At 40.1% G+C, this 23,558-nt stretch overlaps 2 protein-coding genes across 6 annotated transcripts in view; one reads left to right on the top strand and one right to left on the bottom strand.

The window, feature by feature from the left end:
* LOC124161486 (myosin-6-like) overlaps positions 1-16,299 on the top strand; it is a 29,536-nt gene extending 13,237 nt beyond the window's left edge. For 3 of the 4 annotated variants that reach the window (XM_046537824.1, XM_046537834.1, XM_046537812.1), the window contains 6 exons: positions 888-1,010; positions 3,439-3,624; positions 4,103-4,290; positions 4,618-4,770; positions 5,208-5,282; positions 12,004-12,436. In XM_046537824.1, coding sequence (XP_046393780.1) covers positions 888-1,010; positions 3,439-3,624; positions 4,103-4,290; positions 4,618-4,770; positions 5,208-5,282; positions 12,004-12,214 — 936 coding nt within the window. In that variant the 3' untranslated portion in view covers positions 12,215-12,436. Of the gene's footprint in view, positions 1-887; positions 1,011-3,438; positions 3,625-4,102; positions 4,291-4,617; positions 4,771-5,207; positions 5,283-12,003; positions 12,437-16,205 lie in introns of those variants that run through there. The other variant, XR_006865367.1, reaches the window with a different exon arrangement.
* Positions 13,280-23,558, bottom strand: part of LOC124161473 — a 40,148-nt gene continuing 29,869 nt past the window's right edge. For both annotated transcript variants that reach the window (XM_046537797.1, XM_046537801.1), the window contains 5 exons: positions 21,360-21,984; positions 18,339-18,981; positions 17,456-17,726; positions 16,316-16,515; positions 13,280-14,694 (listed from right to left, as the gene is read on the bottom strand). In XM_046537797.1, the coding sequence (XP_046393753.1) occupies positions 14,260-14,694; positions 16,316-16,515; positions 17,456-17,726; positions 18,339-18,981; positions 21,360-21,984 (2,174 nt within the window). In that variant the 3' untranslated portion in view covers positions 13,280-14,259. The remainder of the gene's footprint in view (positions 14,695-16,315; positions 16,516-17,455; positions 17,727-18,338; positions 18,982-21,359; positions 21,985-23,558) is intronic.

Genomic DNA, 23,558 nt, shown 5'->3' with positions numbered 1-23,558 from the left:
ACCATGGCCATCAGTTGGGAAATTTTTAATAAAGGATTTTGGAAAATGGAAAATTAGAAAATTCAGACTGGCCCTCATAGTGCCACAGCCCTGTTCAACTTGAATGAATGAAATCCCTGACAACCATCAGAAAAACCTTTGGCTTTACTCCCTCAAATAATTACATAATGGAAACCATTCGCATATCAATATCAGCATTGTCTTTGCGAATTTCTGCAAGACCTCTCCCTATTATTCATGAGTAGCTTCCATTTAGTACTGAATGCAAAAGTGCTTGAATAATTTAAAAATCTCCATTTAGCTCATGTAAAAACCATCAGAAAAACTCCAGGCTCTCCTCCCTTATTGCCTCCTCAGATACCACAAATAGTAACTCTAAAAATTGGTTTATCTTCAAGGCATAGCATAACTTTGTTGGTAAGAGGTGATCATGACTGTCAGCTTCAGGAGTGCTAAAAGGACAATATCCTCCCCTCAAGTTTCCCTTTACCTGTCACCTATTGCCAGAGTAATATTTATTGCTCCATATTTATTGAAAATTATAGATTAATTGTAGTAGAGAGGCTGAGATCATTTTAAGGTTTGGGTCAGCTCATAGTAAATAAGGACACCACCTGATATTTTTTGTATACATGAATAACAATGTTTATGATGGAGTATAACTACATGTCGTTGCCATGCAGTCACACAAAATTAATTAAACTAATTTAGTCAGTGGTTCTAAATTTTTTTATTCTCCCTGATCTGGGTGAGGGGAAGGGGCTGTATGTATGCACCAAAGGTCAAAGGAAAAAATATACCACTGATGCCAATTCTTTAGATGGGTTCTGATTCACTCTTTATTTCATTTTTCATCTGATTATTTAATGATAAAATTTTAATGCTAGGATGTGACATCTCTGGGTGATCTTAATGAGAAAATTATGAAATTACAAGAAGATGTTAGCTATTTAACAGAAACTACCAACAAACTATCAGATGGCCAAGAGGATAAGGATACAAACATGAATGTGAGAAAATTTTGCCATATTTATTTATAAGTACATTCAGTTCATATTTATAATACAAACAATTTGCATATTTATCCTTTGTGAATTTCTGTGAGATGTCTTCCTTTATACTGTAAGTAGATCACATTTACTATCCTATGAAGGTATGCCTGCTTAATTAAAAGATCTCCAATTTGCTCATGGAATCAGTGGCAAATACATGTGGGAGACACGTGTCCCCCCTTGCGGGGCCAATTGCATTACCTAACATAGCAGAGCCACGATTGTATCTTTTTTATATCATTAGATACCATTATCTAGTATATGTGTATATTCATAGAAATCAAACTATCTCAAACCCTGCATGCGTCTTATTTTTCAATGAAAAAAAAATTTCATTCCCGTAAAAGTTCTCAAGAAATATTTTGCACCCCCCCACCCCCAATTTTTTTCTGTATCCACTAATGTCCCCAAGGCGAGAATAACATGTAAGAAGGTATGTAAACCTGTAAATTGCCCCACTTGGCTTCAGCTGTTGATGTAGACAGCTGTAGCCAAGCAGTAGGGTACATTACGACTAGCCAGCTGTTGTGGGGAGGATGATAAGGCAACCGTTCTGTGAACAGCCAACAACCACGAAAGCTGCATACGCGACGAAAAACGTAAACAAAATCTAATGATATCATTTACGAAGATACCTTCTGACAAAACACGACACAAATATCTGGCTTGCAAAATGACCTTTTTAAGGAAGAATGACATCCCAGAACCAAAACTTTCGAGATTTGGCATTTGTATCCCCATGCACTGGCGGATTCATATGTGGGGCCCGAGGGTTGCGACCATTCCCCCCTTGCGGGGCCACCTGCTTTGTCTAACAAAGCAGAACCACCACTGTAATTTTTTTGTATCATAAGATAGCATTGTCTTGTATATGTGTACATGCAGCTTAAATGAAACTTTCTCAAAATTTGCATGCGACTTATTTTTCATTCCGATAAAAGTTTTCAAGAAAAAATTTGCACCCCCCCCTCCCCCTTGAGAGATTGCGAATCCCCAACTTGATTTCTGTATTACAATTACATGCATATTAGTTTAATCATCCATTCCATGTTTCTGAGGAAGCAGGGCCTTTAAGATAAGAAGCCTACATTTCCATGCAGTGCATTGCATCGAAGTGTTCAGAAGTTGGGAGTTTTGCAGCTGCTAGACTCCGGAATGAAAATTCGGTTGCATGCACAATTGGCCATCAGCAGCCATGCACTTATATTTGACCCAGTGTGATTCTTGAACTCTTAGAGGCTGGTCTCTGGAATGATTCTGAGTCTCGGCAATGACACAGAGGTAGGAAAATATAATAAAGCCTGACAAAAAAGAGTTCTGAAAAAGTATCCATGCCGCAGAACTGTTGACAAAGTCATTTTAGAATCTTTATTGTAGCCATAAGCTGACCATTGTAATTTCATTCCATTTGAGTATGCACATGTTTTTATGCTACCAAAGGGCTGCATTCCAATAGCTTTACCAGTGGTACCTAATGCCCTTCTCTGTAAATTATCCTCTTAAGTTTTAAATAATGGTACATTTATTTTAGCAGTATCATTTTTCAGTACAGCAGACTACCGATTATCCGGCTGTGATATATCCGTGCTGCGGATTATCAGTGCATGATTTTCACTCACACTGAATATTTTCCGTGATCTTTATAAAAAAATGAAATCGGACGCGAAATCACCGGAATACTGCATTAATGTTAGGATACGCCGGGCTTATTATTTCTGTTATAATCCCTTACGTATAACGGAAGTGATCGCGTGCTAGCTGCATTCACGGGTGCTCCGTGTTCCTGTTTTTCAAGCCTCGTTGTGCTCGATCGTGCTCCGTGATCGCGGATACACGTCCCGCTGCAGCTGCAACCCGGGCAGCTTGTGCGAGATGCGACTACGTGGCGTGGTGCCTGAAAGTGTTGTTTCCGACATCGCTAAGTGGTTTTGAAGCATTCGTGCTGGCCCCTTTTCTGTATCCGTTATCATGCAGCTGCGGATGCGTGGTTTTCGAAACCAGATCATATACGGAATCGTAATAATCCGAGTAAAACCTTGTTATCGCCACTAGAAAGACCGCAGATTAGCGAAGGAAGCTCCCAATGAGTCCGGGAAACTCTCTAAAATAACAAAATAACTGCGTAAATAATATAATATTGTTTTTTTACGTAAATTATGAACATTACAAGACAAGTGAAAGTTAGGGTTATCCGCGTTTTCCGATTACTCGTGCTGTACGTCTCTCCCCATCATTAGCCCATATAATCGGGAGTGTGCTGTATTTAATTTTGTATAAGATTTTTCTATCATGCCGAATAGTTAAAGAATGAATGATGTTTTAAAGCTTTAAACTGTATTGAGCTATGCATTAATACAAATACATGTTAAATTTTTAATGACCTTAGACATTGCTAATGCAAATTGAAGAAATAAAAGTTATGAAGGCAGACAAAGAGGCTTTAGAAGATGCCCTAACTGATAAAGCAGATGCTCTCGCCGTGAATCGGAAGGTGTCTCATGATCAGTTTGATGCAGCATTTGAGGAGTTAAACCGCACAATTGAAGAAGCTCAAGAAAAACTTCGACAGCAGGTAGATAAGGATAAGTTAAATTAACCGAGGAAAATAGACTGCCATGTTTTATTACTAAAATATGCAATAAGATTATATTGTTATAATATATATTGATCTTTTTATTTTGGCAACTTTACTTTTGATTTTTTTATTCATACGATGATGATACGTAGATTTTTAGATCCTATAATTATTCAATTAATTTCAATTTATTACCCTATAACAATTGGAGGACCACATTAATGCATTTTAACCCATGCATAAATTTTAGTACTCATAATCAATATACACATATGGTAAACTTTCAGCAGAGGAAATGAAAGTATCTCCACGTTGCAGAAGTTTTATACTGGTGTTAAGGTTATTTTTCAATATGTTCTGGTACTAAATATTTCTTTAATTTTACAAAAATATGCCATCTTAACATCAATAAAATATGTCTCTGTAGTTAGCTTTTAATTAGCATGAATAATTCTCGTGCGTATTTGGCAATCAGGAAAAAGGATGGCTGAGTGCATTGGAGGAAATTCAAAATGAAATAAGTTCTAAAATTGATAGAATAGAAATTACTCCTCTGAAAGACATGATTGAAAACAAAATGAAGAACATTCAAGACAGAATTACGGCTGTGACAGCCAAACGTCGAGAAATAGAAGCATTGGGCACCAAAAAGAAGATGATAAGGTAAAATATGTCTACTACATATCTTTATAATTGATCAGGTTTTCAAGGTCCCTTTTATTTTCAAAGTCACTGTATTTGAATTCTGAAAAACATTGCTCTTCAAGATATAGATTTGAGGGTTGTTTTGAAAGTGTAGTCACAAAATTTAATAGAAAAGAGTGTATTTGTATACCAATTTAAAATGCCCATTGAAAATATAGTAACATGCTATAGGATTGCCATGCTATTCACTCTCTCTATTCTAAATATGAATTTACTGAAACTACTGAAATGTTCTTTTGGTGTATCACTTATACAATGCTTTCTTTGCATAATTGAATATCTTAGGAATCTGAACTGCATATCATGTGATACGAAAGTAGTCATGAGAGCTACATTAGGTGGCACAGGATTACCTCTTGCAGCTAGCCTTCCGCCTAATAGGAGTATGCGTCCATATCTTACTTATGAATTGGATCAGGTCAGAAGACAAAATAGGAGGTAAGACAACTACATAGTTCAAAACAAATTGCAATTGGCCACAACACTGTAATTTTGACGAAATATCCATAATAAGTAGTTGTTGAAGATGAGGCAATACATTTGGTGATTGAAACTGTCATATCAGTGAAGATAATTTGACAGTTTCAATCACCAAACGTATTGCTTCATCTCTTACCCCTATTAACCACTATATCTAACACCATTTCCTTGATGAAATAATATACTTCTACCCAGTTTGTCCAAGGCTCCATGTGTTGCCTAAAATTTAATAATGGTCCTTTAAAACTAATGTGTGACTGAAGGCACTGGTCACATTATTTTTGCCAGCTGGTTCATATTGATGACAAATAGCTATTCATACAATTCTAGATGTACTAAAAGATGAATTGATTTTTTCAATATGAACTGAATAATTTTGTCTTTATATTTTTTAGTCTTCCCAGCAAAAATATGCAGCACTTTGTGACTGCTGTGGCTGAACAAAAACAAAGGGATGCTGTACCAAAAAGGTAACATTTTTTCGCTGATAATAATTTGTTTTATCATTTAAGCATAGGCAGTGTTAGGGGGCATCATAGAGGTATTTCACCCCCAAATTTTATCAAAATTTATAATTTTTATTGGTTTCATATTTTTTGTATCCTTGAAAGAGGAGTAAAGGGAGTGTATAAGCAAATGCAAAGCTGGAGGTTCCACATGTAAGAGAAGTTTGAGTTCTATTCATCATTGCACTTCCTGCTGTCAAAACACCCCTCTCTCGCAGGGGGGGTATTGCATACTCCCCGGACCCAGTTCATGACTCAGCCCCCCCAAATATGATGCTGAATCCACCTCCTCCCCTCAGGTCTCATGGGGCCCGGTTGTTCATTGTACAACCCTCTGGCCCTTTAGTGTGCTGATCCGGCTGAGACGATCAGATATGCATTTTTGTCACACTCATATTACCTAAATGTTATTTCTTTGTACAAAGACATCTTATCTCTCCAAGTCAATTGGTTGTGTGAATACTTAACCCCTCAAGCGTGACTTTAAATGCCCGTGGTCCTTCTCTCAGCGTGTACGACACAGCGTTTGCATCGCTCCTTTGCCATGTCTCAAGCGTGCGCGGCACACCATAGGCATCGAAATGTTTTATTAGGTAATCCTATCTCTTAAGCTTCGATAAATGTACTTTTAGTGAGTATTTATGTGAGACACATCTGCCTGCTATCGTTCTGTGCCCCTGCGTTTGCATTTTCGTATTTTTTAGAATATTTTTTTCTAGGTGATGTCAGGAAAGAAATGCTTCCTCTAGGGTCAGCTTCTGGTGGTTGCTAATGAAAGATATCCTTCCACTCTAGCTCTGGTTTATGTGCTTTCTTAGCGTTTGTATGTGACGTGTGGGGATGCTGAATGCTTTCGTCTCTGGTTCATTATCATCTGCTTCTCTGCCTCATTGTTTCCTTTCTCTTTCATTGAGGCAATGATAGTGAAGGCATGGACTGTCCAGGCATTGTCATTCAACGCCTCTTGGAGCCTCGAAGACTGGCCAGCATCCTCACATCTTGGTATCTTATTTACGACGTTCGAGGCTAAGGGTTGGGGTGTTTTCACCCCTACGCTTGCTTTGGTGATTTTTAAAAATGTTTTTCAGCCTTGAGTCCACTCCATATATGTACCCTTCTTTAGTTGACCATGGCTTCTACCTTGCGTAAGTTGTGTGATGAGCAAGTGCCTGACACTTTGGAAGAAGAGAGTGCAGAAAGCTCAGTACTACTTTGGAAATTTCAATTGGATACTCTCTGGGTTCCAGTTCTGAAGAGAGCAAAGGACCTTCTCATTTTTTTGTGAATTTTCAAGAAAATAATTGGCAAGAGATCGACATTGCTGACCCTCCTCAACCTTCTGCGTATGAATTAGTGGGAAAACAAATATTGCCTGTTCTGAGTATAGATGACCCCTTGGCATATTTTGAGTTATTTTTTGATGATGGAATAACTTCAATTATAGTGACTGAGACAAACCACTACGCATCACAGTTTCTTGCTCGTGAGAAAGAGAAAATTACGAAGCAAAAAAAATCGCTCTTACAAAAGTGGGTCCCCACAACTCTGGGGGAAATAAGGGTATATTTAGGTTTACTGATGTTGATGGGAATAATTCAGAAACCAAGCCTCAGAATGTATTTTAGCAGAAAGCATTTATCAGACACTCCATTTCTTCCCAATGTAATGAGTGAGCAAAGATTTTCATTGCTCGGCAAATTTCTCCATTTTGTAGATAATACCAATGAGGAAGTTTTGAGAAAGGATCCAAAACTATATAAAATTTTACCAATTAGTGAATATTTGAAAAATAAGTTCCAAAAAGTGTGTATACCCAGTGGCGCCGACTCCATGGGGCCTGAGGGGGCCTGAGCCCCCTCAAAAATTAGTTATAGGTGTGAGGAAAAAATGTGTTAAGCTTGTTGATGTTATAAGGAGTTATGGCAGTGGTAATAAGATTCACACAGCGTTAGTTCAACAAGATATATTCGGATATAAACGGATACAACTCAATGGTACATTAGGCGCGAACACACACAGAGAGACCACTAGCGTGCACCGGAAGTGCGCGCGCACACAATCGACAAACATCCAATACAATCGATAGTATCGAACAATCGATACAGGATCATAGCAGACAGACATTAAGAAACTATTGAGCACACCCTTCAACACTCCCCTTTGCTCATAGTTGCAGCCCCAATTCTTTAGTGAACTTCTGAGTCTTTATACGGTTTAATCCCTTGGTTAAAATGTCAGCTACATTTTCAGAGCTTGGGATGTGCTCATAAAATATTAAACCCTTGGATACACAGTCTTTGACATAAAAGTAACGCACTTGGACATGCTTTGAACTTTCGGCAACAACCTCATCTTTGGACCATGAAATGGCTCCCAGGTTATCACAAAAAATTTTACATGGTTGAGGACAGTAAAAGGATTGCCCTAATTCCTTCAACAAGGATGATACCCATACAACCTCTCTAGCTGCTTCCTGCATTGCAACAAATTCTGCCTCACATGTTGATTGAGACACAATCTTTTGCTTCCTTGACAACCAAGACACAGCACTGCCAGCCAGTATAAAGACATACCCACTCCTGGATTTTCTGTCCACTGTGCAGCCTGCGAAGTCTGAATCACAAAACACCCTTAAAGTTTTCCCAGTCTTTCGATAAACAAGTTTCAACTCTTTCGTTTTGAGCAAATAGATTCTGTACCCCTTCACTTCTCTATCATATCCCACAAAAATACCTTCATCTGCCCTACAGTCAAACTTATTTTCAGTTGGACTCACCAGATACCAGACCTTACAACCAAACACCCGCAATCTAGAAAGCTCCCCTTGGATGTCAGCCTTCTCTCCTTTCCATAATTCCAAGGGAATTTTGTTCTCAATTGCAGACGATGGACACAAATTTCTGATATGACATGCTGAACTTATTGCTTCAGCACACAAGAAAACAGGAAGCCCTGCTTGAATAAGCAAACACCTTGCCATTTCCACTAGTGTTCTATTGGCACGTTCAGACACACCATTTTGCTCGGGGTTTCTAGGCACACTTTTCCGATGCAGAATACCCTCAGCCTTCAAATAATTCTCAAACTCAACACTTGTGTATTCGCCACCATTGTCTGATTGAAAAGCACTTATTTTCACCTGATGCTGAGCCTCAACCTCTCTCTGGTATTCTCTAAAGCATTTAAATACTTCACTTTTTTTCTTGATTATCCTGACATTTGTGAATCGAGAGAAATCATCAATGAAAGTCACAAAATAATGACCTCCCCCCAACGATTGACACTGTGCCCTGCCACTTACGTCACTGTGGACAATTTCTAAAGGGCGTTCACAATTGTGATGAGCAACTTTCGGAAATGGCAACTTAGTCATTTTACCCTTCACACAGACTTCACATAATTCATCGTCCCTTTTGGAATCCTCTTTCTTGAGATCAAGACCTGGGATTCTGTTCATAGCACCTTCATGGAGATGTCCTAATCTCTCGTGCCACAACGTACTCTTGAAGGCTTTGGCCTGAAATACTTCGATTTCTGTACCACCATTGCACTCATCGTTGACAGAAACATTTGCGACGTAGCTCTCATCTGGCTCAGTCTCTAAATAATATACACCATTTTCCACTAAGGCATTGAACAACACATCACCGTCATCATGCTCTCCAATAGCTTCATTTAATCTGAACACGGTCTGTACACCTTTCTTCGCCAGCTGTCTGACAGACACAAGATTCACGTCCAACTCAGGTACCCACAGAGCATTTGATAGTGACAAGGTCCAGCCCCCACAAGAGTTTGCTAACTTGATGACAATAGTTCCCTTCCCCTTCACGGCCAGACGTCCCTTTCCAATCTTTACTTCTCCGGTGGCAGGTTGGAAATCGAAAAATCGGTGACGGTCTGGCGTCATGTGGTTCGAAGCACATGAATCTAGGTAACTAACACACTTTCTTTGGGAGCAAGCCAAAGCAAACGCCGATATGAGTCCTTTAAACTTCGGCTTGTCCCCTCCTTTCTCGTGTCTCTCCCGCGACTCCTCGCCTTTTCCTTTTCTTTCCTCCGACTTGTCTCCCCTCGGCGCACCACACTGGTAAGAAATGTGGCCCCACTTACCACACTTATAGCATTTCTGATCAGCAGTGCTCCTCTGCTTTCCGTTGTTGGCTGCTCTCGTCCTGCTGAACTTCCGCGCTGCCAACGCACTGCCATGCTCAGAGGACTCCGCAGCATTAATCCTTCTCTCCTCAAGCAGAAGGTCTGCCTTCACCGCCCTAGACGTCAGTTTCTCATTGATCTTTGTTATTCTCACATACGTAGAATACTGTGGATCCTTCACGAGTCCCGCCAATATAAAGGAGGCCACAACGTGGTCTTGGAATACGATGCCGTTTTTGGTTAATTTACCGCAGAGCTCCTGTATCCTCCCAGTGTACGCTGAGATGTCCATCGCCTCTGTCTTCTCAATGCTACCCAACTCTCGGAGACACATAGCTATATCCATGGATGTAGCCCTCCCATGAATCTCTTCTAAGGTGTCCCAACACTCCTTGGCTGACCTCAATTGGCTGATGTCTGTGAGATACTCCGGGCGCACATGCCGGAAAATGTATGCGCGAGCCTTGTTGTCCTTGCGCATATTTTCTGGTCTCTTCAACTCGTCTGCACTCAGCCCCGGGTTGATTGCGTCCCAGCAGTTCAGAAAAATCATCGACGCCTCCGACATGGTCCTCCAATATTCGTAATTATCCTTGCTCAGGATTGGATTCATTTGCCTATCCGAATCCAGCAACTCATCTTGATCCGCCATGGTCTCGCCTTTTCTATTATGTCCAATTTACCGAATCACTAACGTCTATCACCACACAGCACGATCCCTGGGCCCATAACCTGTTATAAGGAGTTATGGCAGTGGTAATAAGATTCACACAGCGTTAGTTCAACAAGATATATTCGGATATAAACGGATACAACTCAATGGTACATTAGGCGCGAACACACACAGAGAGACCACTAGCGTGCACCGGAAGTGCGCGCGCACACAATCGACAAACATCCAATACAATCGATAGTATCGAACAATCGATACAGGATCATAGCAGACAGACATTAAGAAACTATTGAGCACACCCTTCAACAGTTGATTTTCCCCGGAGTGTCCAGATATCGATATTCGAGTTATCAGGGTTCTAATGTTGATCATATGACTCTTCTAAAATGCTTAAAAAACTTAAAACTCACTACTTATAAAATTTCCCGGGGCAAGATCCCGGTTTGGGCCCCCCCAATATTTTTTGTAAGTCGGCGTCCCTGTATATACCAGGTAAGGAAATCAGTGTAGATGAGTCTTTGTTATCGTGAAAAGGTAGACTGTCGTGGAAACAGTATATTCCCATGAAAGCTTCCCAGTTTGGGATAAAATTCTTTGAACTTTGTGACTCTGCAGGGTATTTATGGAATTTTTTTATTTACTATGGCTCAGGAACAAAATTTGGCTTGCAATCACAAAGGACACAGATCTTTTTTCAACAAAAGTTGTTCTAAGTTTGTGTGAGAAACTATGAGACTCTGGTAGATGTGTGGATATGGACAATTTTTACAGTAGTCCCGATCTTTTCCAGAGGTTAGTTTAGAGGACTACGGATGCTGTTGGAACCATGAAAATCACATGTAAAGGTATGCCAGTAAACCTCTGAAAGAAACTAAAGAAAGGGGAAGTTGTTAGTGCAAAGTGTGGGAAATTGGTTGCTTTGAAGTGGGAGGATAAATGCAATGTTGCATTGCTGACTACAAAACACTCAGACGAAATGCAACCCGTAAGTCAAAAGGTCGGGCTAGAATGTGTAAATAAACCTATATGTGTAACAGAATATAATAAATAAATTGGCAGTGTAGATTTAAAAGATCAACTTTCAGAATCTTTCTTGCTGGAAAGAAAAAGGACAAAAGTAAGGTACAAGAAATTATTCAACCACTTAGTTAATACAGCTGCGTTAAATGCGTACATTTCATACTGTAAGGCTGGTAATAATAACAAAGATCACCTAACATTCATAATGAGCTTAGTGAACAAAATAATAGCTAAGTATCACGGACAGAATTTAGAATAGTGCAAAGGACGGCCCTCGGATATCGATATGGAATGTACGCGATTGACCGGGCAGCATTTTGTACAACAAAACCCACAAACTGAGACATTTAAGTTTGGGAGAAGAAAGTGTGTTGTGTGCGCAAAAAAATGGAAAGAGAAAAGAGACAAGATATAGATGCAAAAACTGCCCAGGAACACTCTGCTTAGAACCCTGTTTTGAGCAGTATCAAAACAGGTCAACTATTAACCACCTGATAAGGGGAGCAGGAAAAAGTTAATGACTCTGAAAATTGTAAGGACATATTCATGATTATTAAATTTAAACAATTGTTTATAAAATATATTTTTTGGATAGTGATTACGATGCAGAAAATATTTTACTTCATGTCTGCACAAAATCTGAAGTGCCTCTAAATTAAAGCAGCCTGGGTGGTTTAAATGCCTACGATTAAAGCACTGTATAGGGACGGAATAGCGAGGGCACATATGCTGTGTCGTACACGCTTGTGGGGTTAAGTATGTCAATGAATCATATACAAGCTCGTGGGAGCATATCTTATTGGAATAAAATGACATGATATTTGTTTCCTTTGGCAGTGATAGAAAGGATAGCCACCTTTGCAATAGATACTGTGGAGGCAGTCATACTATAGTCACAAGTCAGCAGCGTGTGGCAAGAGTTGGGCATTTCCCTGATAGTGCCACTGTGACTGATAATGGACCAGATGGGCCAGTAGGAAATAAGAATTATGAAAATGAAAAACGCTCTCCTAATCCTACTCCTAGAAGTAGTGTCAACGAAGCTTGAAATTTATTTCATATTCACATTGGAAGGTGCAATGAATCAGCCATTCTAAGTGATGAGGTACCTAAAGACTACATTTAGATGGATGGTCTGTTATGCAGCCATTATTTTAATTGATTGCATTTCATACCTCAATTTTCATCATTTTTTTTAGAATGCTTAGGAATCCATGAAATAATGTAAGAAATACAAACTGATAATACAATTCCTATTATCATGAATTCACCAACTTGCTTTTCATTTCTGTCTCTAGTTGTCCTGAGGCATTACTAATGCCCCAAAGATAATGCCTGCATGACACAACGCAAAATGAATGTTTACTTGTGATGATTTGAAATTTCAAACAAAAGAACCCAAAGGAAATGTATTTTTTGAGCGGACCAACAACTTCCATTAATATTTCACCAGCAAGTCCCCAACCTTCAGGCAAATGAGCAAAGCATATTCTGAGGAAAAGTTCAAAATCCCCTTAAATCATTTCTGACTTGTGGAATTGTGGAAACTAAAATTTATTAACCTGCCATCTTGGTTGAGAATATTTCATAATTGCTGATGAAGTTTTTTTCTTGAATAAATGCCTAAGGAAAATTTTTAGATCGGGGCTCATATGGATAGGGGTGCATTTTGAGGGACAGGAGTTTGTTTGTGGGATTATTTAGTAGAATGTTTTCCAAAATAATTTTTGAAGGTTTGAAAACCTTCCCTCCATCCCCCCTCACTGGCTATATGGCCTTGACTTGTGCTAATCAAAGGCTATACTTGGGAAACTTCAAATAGTTCAACTAATAATGCAAAGGAAATTTTAAATGATAGATACCTAAGATCATTCTCTATAAATTATTTTTTGACCTTATTATCCTCTTACAACTAACAATGCATCAATAATGTTGTATGTATTCACTTATAAGAAATTCCACTAACTACTTAAAGGAAAATATTCAATTTAGTTGCATTTGGGTTGGTTGTTTCAGTTTGTATGATTGAAATTAGTGGAAAATAATGAATTGAATGCATTTCTCACAGTTATAAAGTTTTATTTTCCAGTCAAAAATCATACAAATAAAATAACAAAAGCTACCAAAAAAGTTATTAAATAAAAGAATAAATTTGAGCATGGACCATTCATGCATATATTGCTTCAAGTGTCATCAAAGTATTTATCAAACATTGATGAACTTCACCTTAGTTGGCTATTGAAAAAATATTTATCACAAAAATTGACACTGACTATGACTACAACCGCATGTTCTCATGCAAAAATATTTGAGCAAGTTACGGAAATTATTACAGATAGTGATATTTGATCTTGAAAAGTAACTTCATTGTCATTTCATGAAACTGATATTTATTATTTTCACCAAAAAAAGAAACAAAAGGTATGAAAACAATTTTATCTCTTCAAGGATTCATCACAGTTCAACCATTCACCCGTAAGAGATGCAATTTTGCATTCTATTACACCATTTATACTCATGTCATTGGTTTTAACTCACAAAAATCTCTTCTGTTTCCAAGCTCCTCAGTTTGTATGAATATCAGTACTGCTAATGCTTCAGCTTCAACAAATATCAAAAGTTTGTATTATTTCCTCAATGATTTCAAGTCATTTCCAATTGGAAAAAGATTTCACCAACAGCCTTAAGATCTTACTAAATCAGCAAATGCACAGATGTGAACACTTAATTGTTCGGTTGTACTTGATGTTACAATTTCATATCAGACTTATTTACAATTCCAGAAATAGAGGCATAAGACATGCCTTTCCTTGTGCTTATACACTCTTCTTAATACATTGGCCCCAAATTCATTTCATCATGCTGATATGCTTCCAGAAATTGTCCTCAATGCATGATCGTGTTCTGATGCATCCTCCTATTGCCAGAGGAGGATGTTTGGGGCCTCAAGGGTTCAGCCCTTGAAATCAGCACCAAATTTAAATTGCAAACATTGCATTCCTGAGGCCATCATTATTCAAAGGCCTTGTGACGCATGTTTCACACAATATTTTACTCCATACGCAGCTCCAAAGCTGCTTGCAGTCACTCTTGCTACCGATGAGGACTATCACCTTCCCCCGGCACCAACGGAGGAAGACCGCAAGGTTCCCTCATCTCTGCCCACTGTATGGCCACTCGTCTCAACAACGGGTCTCTAAACCTCTGTGCTGTGCGGTCTACCACCGAAGCAGCTGTGCGCACACAATCATCTCCACCAAATTCGCACACTCTATAGTGATGCAGGAGTGCTGCATCAGATGGCACATGTACAGCACCCACACTGCCACCCCCAATTCCCATGCCACCCCCTCCAGACGTGAATTCCCACACAAAATGGTTCCCAGCCTCAACCACTCGTTCAGGACGGCAAATGTACTTTGATCTCTGCTTGTGAGGGTGGGCCCTTGCTCTTCTTCTTGTCTTTCGCTGGGTCACCAGGGCTGGCATCTTTTCCGGAAGGTGGGAGTTTGCATTCCCCTTTATAGGCTGTACGGAGGTAAAAAAAACAATTATTTAACCACAAATGCAATTCCTTCTTAGATTAAAAGTACATAAAATTTATTTAGAATAACAGCAATGCCATTGTATCAGAAAGCAAATATTTAAATAAATACAGCCGACTCCCGATTATCCAGCTGCGGTTTATCAATGTTGTGGATTATCCGTGTATGAGTTTACACAGTGACAGTGTAGTTCCCAATGTCTCACAGTGAATTTGCAGCATCCGTGCAAAATCACGGCGCTAATCTATTTTCAGAATCCGTAATGTTGCAGCCATGGATGCATGGTTTTTGGAAACCAGGTATTATGTGGAGCAGTAGGAATAAGAGTACAATCATGTTATCGCTGTTAAATAGATCACGGTTGGGAAAAGAAAGCTATCTAAAAATAACGGACAATGTGTGCTAATAATAATAATACATTATTTGATTTACTTAAAAATTTACTTGTGAAAATTAGGGGAATTTTTTTGTAAAGTGAAAGTTTGGATTGCTCGTGTTTTCTGATTATTTGTGCCGCGTCTCCCCATCTTTAGCCCAGATAATCGGGAGTTTGCTGTATAGGGATTATGTAATTTTTAAGTGTTCAATAGTATATGCAGCCAGTAGAATGATTATAGGGTGTCCAGTATTATGCAAAATATATAGATAAAAAGAAGCATAATTTCATGTTCTGTGGCAGCATGACGATCAGAGTTTTCCTAATGCGTCACCAAATTTTCTCACTTTTCCATGAATCCTAAAGGTCACCTCTGCGACCCTAGAATGTTACTGCTTGAATGATATGTCCTTATCATTCACATAAACGATTAAGAAGCTATCCCATCACATTAAGAACTTTCAAAAATGAAACTCATGCACTCATAAATGCACAAATAAGTCTTTAAATAAGGAAATTGTTGCCTCGCTATATTTATAGAATAGTGAAAATAAGTTAACATTGCCCTGCTTGCATGCAAACTAAAAATACTCCTCTTAAAATGGTATAAAGGATGAAAAGTATACCATTGGCTTATCTATACAATATCGGGTAGCATAAAAAAGTATCTGGCTGATATTATGTCACAGCATTTGCTATCAGATATGAGGGGATGAGAAGCCAAGGTGTACAAGTGATTTTTTTCTCAACAGAGTTAGGTAAAGTTAATTGTTAGAAGAAATACACAAAAATTGGTTGCCAAGGGATACGAGTGAGTCTCAGTTCTGAGCTGACATCAAGTGGAAAATCAATTGCTCTATATCAAATATCTAATTCATCTCGTTTGTTTCCTATACCTTATTTCTGTATCGAACTATGTATAGAAAAAAGAAATCACTTTGTACCCCTTGGCTTCCAAACCACTCATATATGAGTTTCAAACTTTGAAACATGATTTTACTTAAATTAGTAGCCATTTTATAGTCAGCAAGTTAATATTTAAGTTTATTAAACATTTGATGAAATTTGGCTTCATTATATTTACTATGCAAATTTTGGAAGAATTTTTTTATTTTTAGAAATTCACTTTGGAGAATGTTGAATTATTGTTTGAAAATCCTGACTAAACTTACAATAGATGAATACCACCATGTAAAATAAAATAGGAAGTTACTGCATATATATTTACCTGTGAGGATTCCTCGTCATCTGCCCACTGGAGATAAAAAAATGCATTTTGAAAGGAAAATGCTCCTGCAGCTGGAGCTCGGGCTACTAAAGAGGCCAGAAGATCAGCCAGAGAGCTGTCTGTATTATTTGGCCGTAAATTGGGTGGAGGCTTAGCAGTAGTGGATGTCTGATCCTTATTCTGCTGGAATTTCCGTGGAACTGGAAAGACACAATTCAGGAACAGAGTCAATTTCATCCTTTTGACTGTGAAAATGTGTTCTTACTTCTTTTTTTGCTTGGCTCCATGGAGTTTTCAAATTAAAAATATTAAGTTATATGTATATGATTCTTTTACATCCTCCTCCACCACCTCCAAGCTCACTCCTCATCCTGTCCACCAATTTCAGTATCCCCTTTCAAGTCAAACCCATATCTTTACATTTTATCGTTAAATCACTTTAAAGGCATATCATGTTTTGCATAAATGGCTCATGCTGAAGTTCACATATAGTTTACCAAGGGGCTGAGCAATTGGAGAGGATTGCCTCATGCTCTAATTTTTCCTCCCCCAATATCTTCCTCATTCTATTACTGGCCACTAATCCCATAACTGAAGGCCAGAAGAATTCAAATTGCCTATTATGATGTGATTTTTTGACACTCACCTATTAACATCTATTTAGAATAGAAAGAAAATAAGAAGGCAATTTTATTTTATTAAGTATTCAATAAAAACTGTTTTATCATATCCTTTGATACTTGAAAATCCTTATGTGATTGCTTGGATACAACATTACCAATGTCTAAAAATTGTAAGTATGTAGTAAAAATGAAGCTGCATTGTAGCATCTTACCTATGAAGTTATTGAAGAAGTTACTATACCATGAATACCAAAAATGTAGACATTTGATTGTATTTTGATGCTTGAAGGTGTATGCTTTTAGTTATGCATTAAATCAAATATTATGTGGCCTTCGTAATCTACACATGCTTCTGGCCAAGAAAAATAATATTGAAGGAAATAAGTTTTAAGTACTTACCAGCATCACAATTTTGAAAAATAAATATCTTAATAACAATTGTCAAAGCCTTGAAAATGGGTGTTCTATACTTGCAAGATCTCACTGTAAAGGATGCAAAAATAAAAGCTTGACTAACCTATGAATTCATCGAGGTCAATAAGAGCAAGGTACCGGAATCGATGCATGGAGCGATATAAACAATCATTAAGGGCAGCAAACAACCCCTCAGTCCTGATTTCACGCTGAGAGGCCATGTCAAGGCTCCATGGTAGAAGTGTGACAATGCCTTTCTGAGCATAGTGGTTGAGAATGCAGCCAACTGCTGGTCCTACAGTGTGATTGTACATCGTGAAATGCTCAAAGCCCAGGAGAGAGTGGAACTCAATGAATTCCACCATATGTAATGCCTGCAATAAAAATAAAGTAATAATAAAAAAGTTCATTCCATGTATGCAAGACGATTTTTCTCTAACTAATAATGCACCCAAGTACAAACTTTTTTGGGTCTAGAATTATTTCATTAAAGTGGAAATGCTCCCTATAAAGCTTGGAGATAAACAACAGCGCCATAGCAGCACATTAAAACATGGTAATATGTGTATGCTCAGTTACAACGTAATAATTTGAAACAGTTTGAGAATATATTATGAAAATATTTTATCCATTAATCATGCATATATATCCACGTTATCAATTGCAAGAAATATTTTGGCAAACATTTATTAAGCAGATATATTATAAAGCATATATTGAGGTTAGCAAATTTGTTAAAATATTTTAGCACATTTCCTTCAGCTCAGATTTTTATCGCCAAAAGGAGGAGTAAACTCTTAAAATTGAACAACTCTTGCATACACTCTAACTCCAAAACTCCCCATGCTCCTACAAGTTTGGCATTTTCGACGGCACATTGAGGAGTTCTACTAGTGTTGTGAAGATATTACATTTCTCGCGGTATGCAAGAAAGCCTTCATGTTAAACTGTTTATTATACTCCGAACAAACTGAACATTCACTGACCTGGTTGTAGCTGAAATGTAGTGGCTTGATGCACACCCCCCATCTCTCCCCGAACCTCGGATCCTGCTTTGCCTCCGCCAACTGGTGGGCCTCCGTGTTTCTCACCATCAGCCTGTGTGCCGGCATCGCCCTCCGCGACCTGCTCACCACGGACACCCACAGGGGCCAGGGCGGTGGCCCAGAGGGGGGACCGGAGGCCGATGGCTGCAAGATCGCCCCTGCTCCCCTCCCCCGCGCCGTCGAGAACTCCCCCTTGACGTGCGTGGCGTCCGGGGGCGGTGCCGTCGAAGACCCCGCCGCCCCCGCGTTTGCCAGTACCGCCCTCAGCGGGCAGATGACGAAGCACGCGCTGTACTTGAGGTTCCAGTTCTCCCGGATGACTTTGACGCGAGCGAGCACCGTAGCCACAAGCCTCGCCTCGCCCCGCGCCTCCGAAGAGTTGCCCGCGGAGGAGGCGTTGACGTTGCCGGCGGTCGTGGAGGGCGAAGCGGTGGAGAAGGTGTAATTGGCGGGCGAGGAGGAGGACAGCCACAGTCGGCACCAAACGCGCTCCGGGCTCCTGGTGCGGGTAGCGCCAATTATGCGAACCATCCTCTCCCCGCCTCGGGAGTCGTAGTAGGCAGAGTAGACGTAGAACTTGAACCTGAGAGGAGATGAAAAAGCTGCGTGTTAAAGCCTGGTATATTAACGTACATTCAGACATTAATATGTTCAGTGGCGCAGCGAGGGGGGTTTTGGGGGATGACACTCCCCCCTCTTCCCCCTCCCCAGAGCTCAGAAAAATTTTAAGTTTAATCCATTTTACTTATTTGGATCAGTATCACTTACAGAATAATGTTAGGATTAATTAAATATCCCTCAGAAAGCCGTAAAACTCGCCACTTTGAACCATTAATCTTAAAAATTTTCTGAAGGACGGCCCCTGCAACTCCTGATTACCCTGGCGTGTATGCAGCACCCCCTCACCCTCAAGTATTAGTTGCACCTAAAACCCCCCTAGCCTTAATTCTTAGCTGCGCCCATGAATACGTACGAGTTAATGTCTAAATGTATGAAATCGGGAGTGAGAGCAAAAATTTACCGTTTAACCACCCGACTTACACAAATTCACGAGCAGAAAATAGAATCTTTTCTATTTCGGGTACTACCTTCGTACACGTACCGTGCCGATCCTCCGAAATCGTTCACGTATTCACGCATTAACCCGTGCGCATTAATTTACTGTACAACCAAGCGCTTAGGTAACGAAAAACCATGCATGTGTAGGTAATGCCTGTTAAAGTTAACGTTTGCCGACAGGGAACAGTTGATGGCGATTGTGTATTTTTTGTGACAAGCAAGCATTAAGTAATTCTTTTTGGTATTTGCGGTGCGAATTGGTTCCTAACGCTAAAAAGTTGATTCCAAGAGTTAAATAGTGAAAAACTAAGAGTAAAGGTAGAGCATGCGTCATAGTATTTTATGGGATACTCGCGATCTCATTTTTAGCTGACACGACGAATACGGCCTTAGGGTGAAATTCGAGTGAATCCTTTTTACGCCAGAAGCAAAATCCGCAAAGTGCGAGGTGGCCCAGGGAAAGTAACGGCTCACCTACCCTGAATGTGTGATATTCTCACGTCTGTGCCTTAATTTGGGGTGAGCTCCACTCTCACCTAACTATACTAACTTCCGGGAAAATCACTAAGTGAGTGATAATACATTCATGATGTTTTTGGTGGATGATAATTTTATTACAGTCTGCATCGGTAAACTACAATCAAATCGAGTCTTTTAGGAACCGAATTTAAGTCAGCCGAAATGAGCGAACCCCACAGGTGGCTTTCACTTGAAAAGGCTCTTCTAGGACTCCTTCGCCCCCAAACTTGTCGCTTGGATCCGCGCTTGCCTTCCATCCCCCCCACCTCCCTCCTTAAAGAATGCTAGGATTGGAATGTTTACGTCCTGAACTCCCTCCTCTGAAGAGCTGTAATTGCTCGGCTATTGTTTTGACCAAGAAGAGTACATAGAGTAGGCCCAATTTCATCCAATAAAAAGCAGATTTTTGTTGCATCTTCGGTCACATTTTAATCGGCTTTCAAAAATGTCCGCGGCGTGGTGATGTGTGCAATGCGATCCACTTTTTTCCAATATGATTCAGAATGGTCTTTGCAAATGCGAGTAATAGCATTGAAGAGTTATGAATTTGATACATATCATTACCATGTATATAAGTTTCGGTTAACACCCCTAATTAACCTTCATTCCCTGTGAAACTCGGAGCTCTTTGTCCGTCAGCGACGTGTGTGTGGGGACTATGTATACCCATTTACATTTACGCGGTAAGTGACAACACATTTAAGGATCCTCTTTTGTAATATTCGTGGTAGACGTCCATACGCCATACCCTATTGGCAGTCTAGCATACAAGCGCAAGGCCATAGCCTGGAAAAAAAACTGTCGCGTCCCCGCCACCCTCCTGATTTCATTTGAACGGGGGATACATTACGAGGGGATTCATATGGAATGGGTACGCATGAAATCGTATCAATTTCATGTGTGTCCTTCATTCAAGCATTTCCGGGGAATCCCCTTTCACTACGGCCTTAATAAAGAGTGCAAAATTACCTATAAAACCTATTTTCCCATTCAGGTGAGTCCATGACTCATCCCAACTGGCCAGTTAACAAAAATATTTCAATTTCATTAGGGCATATGCTTGCGTTGTCGGAGTAAAATGTAGTTTGTGTGAAGAGGAAACTAACAGTTTGACATAAACAATAGACAATTGATGAAAATTATGTATTGCAGATTGATGTAATGATATTAAAAATGCTTGGATTTTTAAATATTTATTTTTTATCAAACTGGTATTTATTTTCATTTTTAACATAAAATCGCTGCTGTAATTTAAAAAAGGCTTTTCTCATTTTTTTTCCTTTCCTTTCGGATTCCCTCGTCCTTTCTTAAATTTCCCCGTTTGGAGCGGTTTTTCAAAGTGAGCTGATTTCGGGAACTTCAAGCGGAAAAGTGCAAACCCACCTGGTTCCCTTCACGGGCTGCCACTCAGCATCCTTGACCGGGGGCAGCTTGCTCTCCGTGGCCAGCACGGCGTCGTCCTCCGCGCCGACCATGACCGCCGCATTCGCCGCCTCCTCCACGTCGCTCTTGGAGAACACGCGAAAGCCGAACTTCTTCCCCTTGGTGTCGCCCGTCGATTGAGACTTGAAGCGCGAGGAGGCCTTGCTGCCATCCCCGGCCCCCGCCGCGCGGAACCCCCGGTAGATGAAGTAGTCCTCGGCGGCGGGGCCCACCACGGCGTCCTCGTCCCCGCCCTCCACTTCGTAGTCCGGGGCGTCGAGGCCTCCCGCGCCTCCCCGGCGCCGACCCCACTGGCGGCCGCGGGAACCGGGCACGCCGGCGGCCCTTCGCCCGCCCGGACCTCCGGAAGCCTCCCCGTCGATGAAGAGGATCTCGGTGAGGACGATGAGGCCGAACACGCCGAAGAAGAGCAGCACGAGGAAGAAGGAGAGGCTGGCCCGTTCGCGGACCCGCGCCGCCGACAGGCCAGAGCCCTTACCGAAGGCTCCCGACGAGCCGCCCAGCAGCTTCTTCTTGGCCCTCGCTGCCACGCGGCCCACGGGCATCGCGCCACCGCCCCGCACGCCTGCAACGACACAAGTGGTAAGTGATAACAGCCACAAATATAAAAAGATACCAGTTCGACAACACAAGAACACAATCAATGCCGGTTTTATGCCTGGTTTGTGTTAGGCCGGACAAGATCTGTCTCTGTCTGTAAGAAGGTCGCTAATTAGGTGCTTGAAAGCTAAAGAAGAGACGACGCAAATTGCGTATCCCTAAGTTTATAATTTTTTAAAACAGACAGTAACGAAAATTAGTTCTGCATGATGAGTAAAATGAAATTACCTTACATTGAGTGATTAACTAGATACGATTTTTTTCATTTTCAGCAAAATGTTTCCAATAATTATCTAACCGATCCTTAAAAGATATTTTATTTATCCCCCGGGTAAATCACCACGGCTGCATTTTTAGCTATGCTTATTCGGGCCGTAACCTGTGGTTGTTGGGACAAACCACCAAAGATTTATTTTTAATGCTTAAGTCTTATTTTAATTTACTTTGACATGTTATGGTTCATAGATAATATTTATTTCGCAGAACTTAGTTAATTACTGGATTTAATTCAGGACTCGATTATGATCGTTTATTTTTACTTTGCGTTTAAATAGCACTAACGTTATAGGTTTTTGGACTACATAGATTTCCCAATATTTTCAGGGAGAATCACCCAAATTCCCTACTAAGCTTGGAAGACAACAAATTACTGACTTGGTTGGATAGGTGAGGAAAGGACACACCTTAATAATTTTAAGCGACAGAATTCGTTCCAATTCAACCATAAATAAGCGAAGTTATGTCCCTTCATTCTCAATCTCCGCAACCTATACTGAACTCAGTCTATAAATAGGAGCATCGTTGAAACGAAATTCTCTACATTTTTATAACTTGGATTTAACGTAACGTCGCGTCGGCGCTCTTAGAATTTCTTCCCCGCGCGAAAAACCGAGAAAAGTTTATTTGCTCTGTTCACCGGGAAAGTGAAAAAATCACGCTGAAAATGAAGTATCAATCGGCAAAGATTACTAACTGGTTTCGAAAAAGAGACCGTTTCCAAATTTTCGTGCACCGTTCAAGCATCACGGAGAATAAATAAGATGCGTAGCATGAAATTTGTGCGACAACTGTCTCTGTCTGTAAGAAGGTCGCTAATTAGGTGCTTGAAAGCTAAAGAAGATACGACGCAAATTGCGAATGTAACTTATCGCGTTTGAAATTCTTGCGACACTCTCAAGGTGTTGCAATTTGTTACATAATAACAGGAAATGGATAACGGATAAAGTGTTTTTATCAGCAGCGTTTACCATGTATTAATGTCAACGTTGACGACTATATTGACGACGTTTTTTATGTTTTTCCGATTTTTTTAGGTTTACCTACATATTGGCGGAAGGCTCATGCTTGGTTGGTGGCCTAGAGCACGGGGCCCTTGGGACCCCCTTTGATCCGGCCCAGTAAAGAACTCACTTCCTTGGTCTATGGTTTAAAGCGGGTAGTTATCCAGTCGTCTTTGATCATTTAAAGTCACCAGTAAACATCCTATTCTTAACCACGCCCGCTGCGTGAAAACCTTAATGAGGAAAATACACGACCGAG

Source organism: Ischnura elegans, chromosome 1, assembly GCF_921293095.1.
Source record: "Ischnura elegans chromosome 1, ioIscEleg1.1, whole genome shotgun sequence".
Lineage (NCBI taxonomy): Eukaryota > Metazoa > Arthropoda > Insecta > Odonata > Coenagrionidae > Ischnura > Ischnura elegans.
The sequence above is the reverse complement of the archived record's forward strand: the minus strand, read 5'-3'. Positions and strand labels throughout refer to the sequence as shown.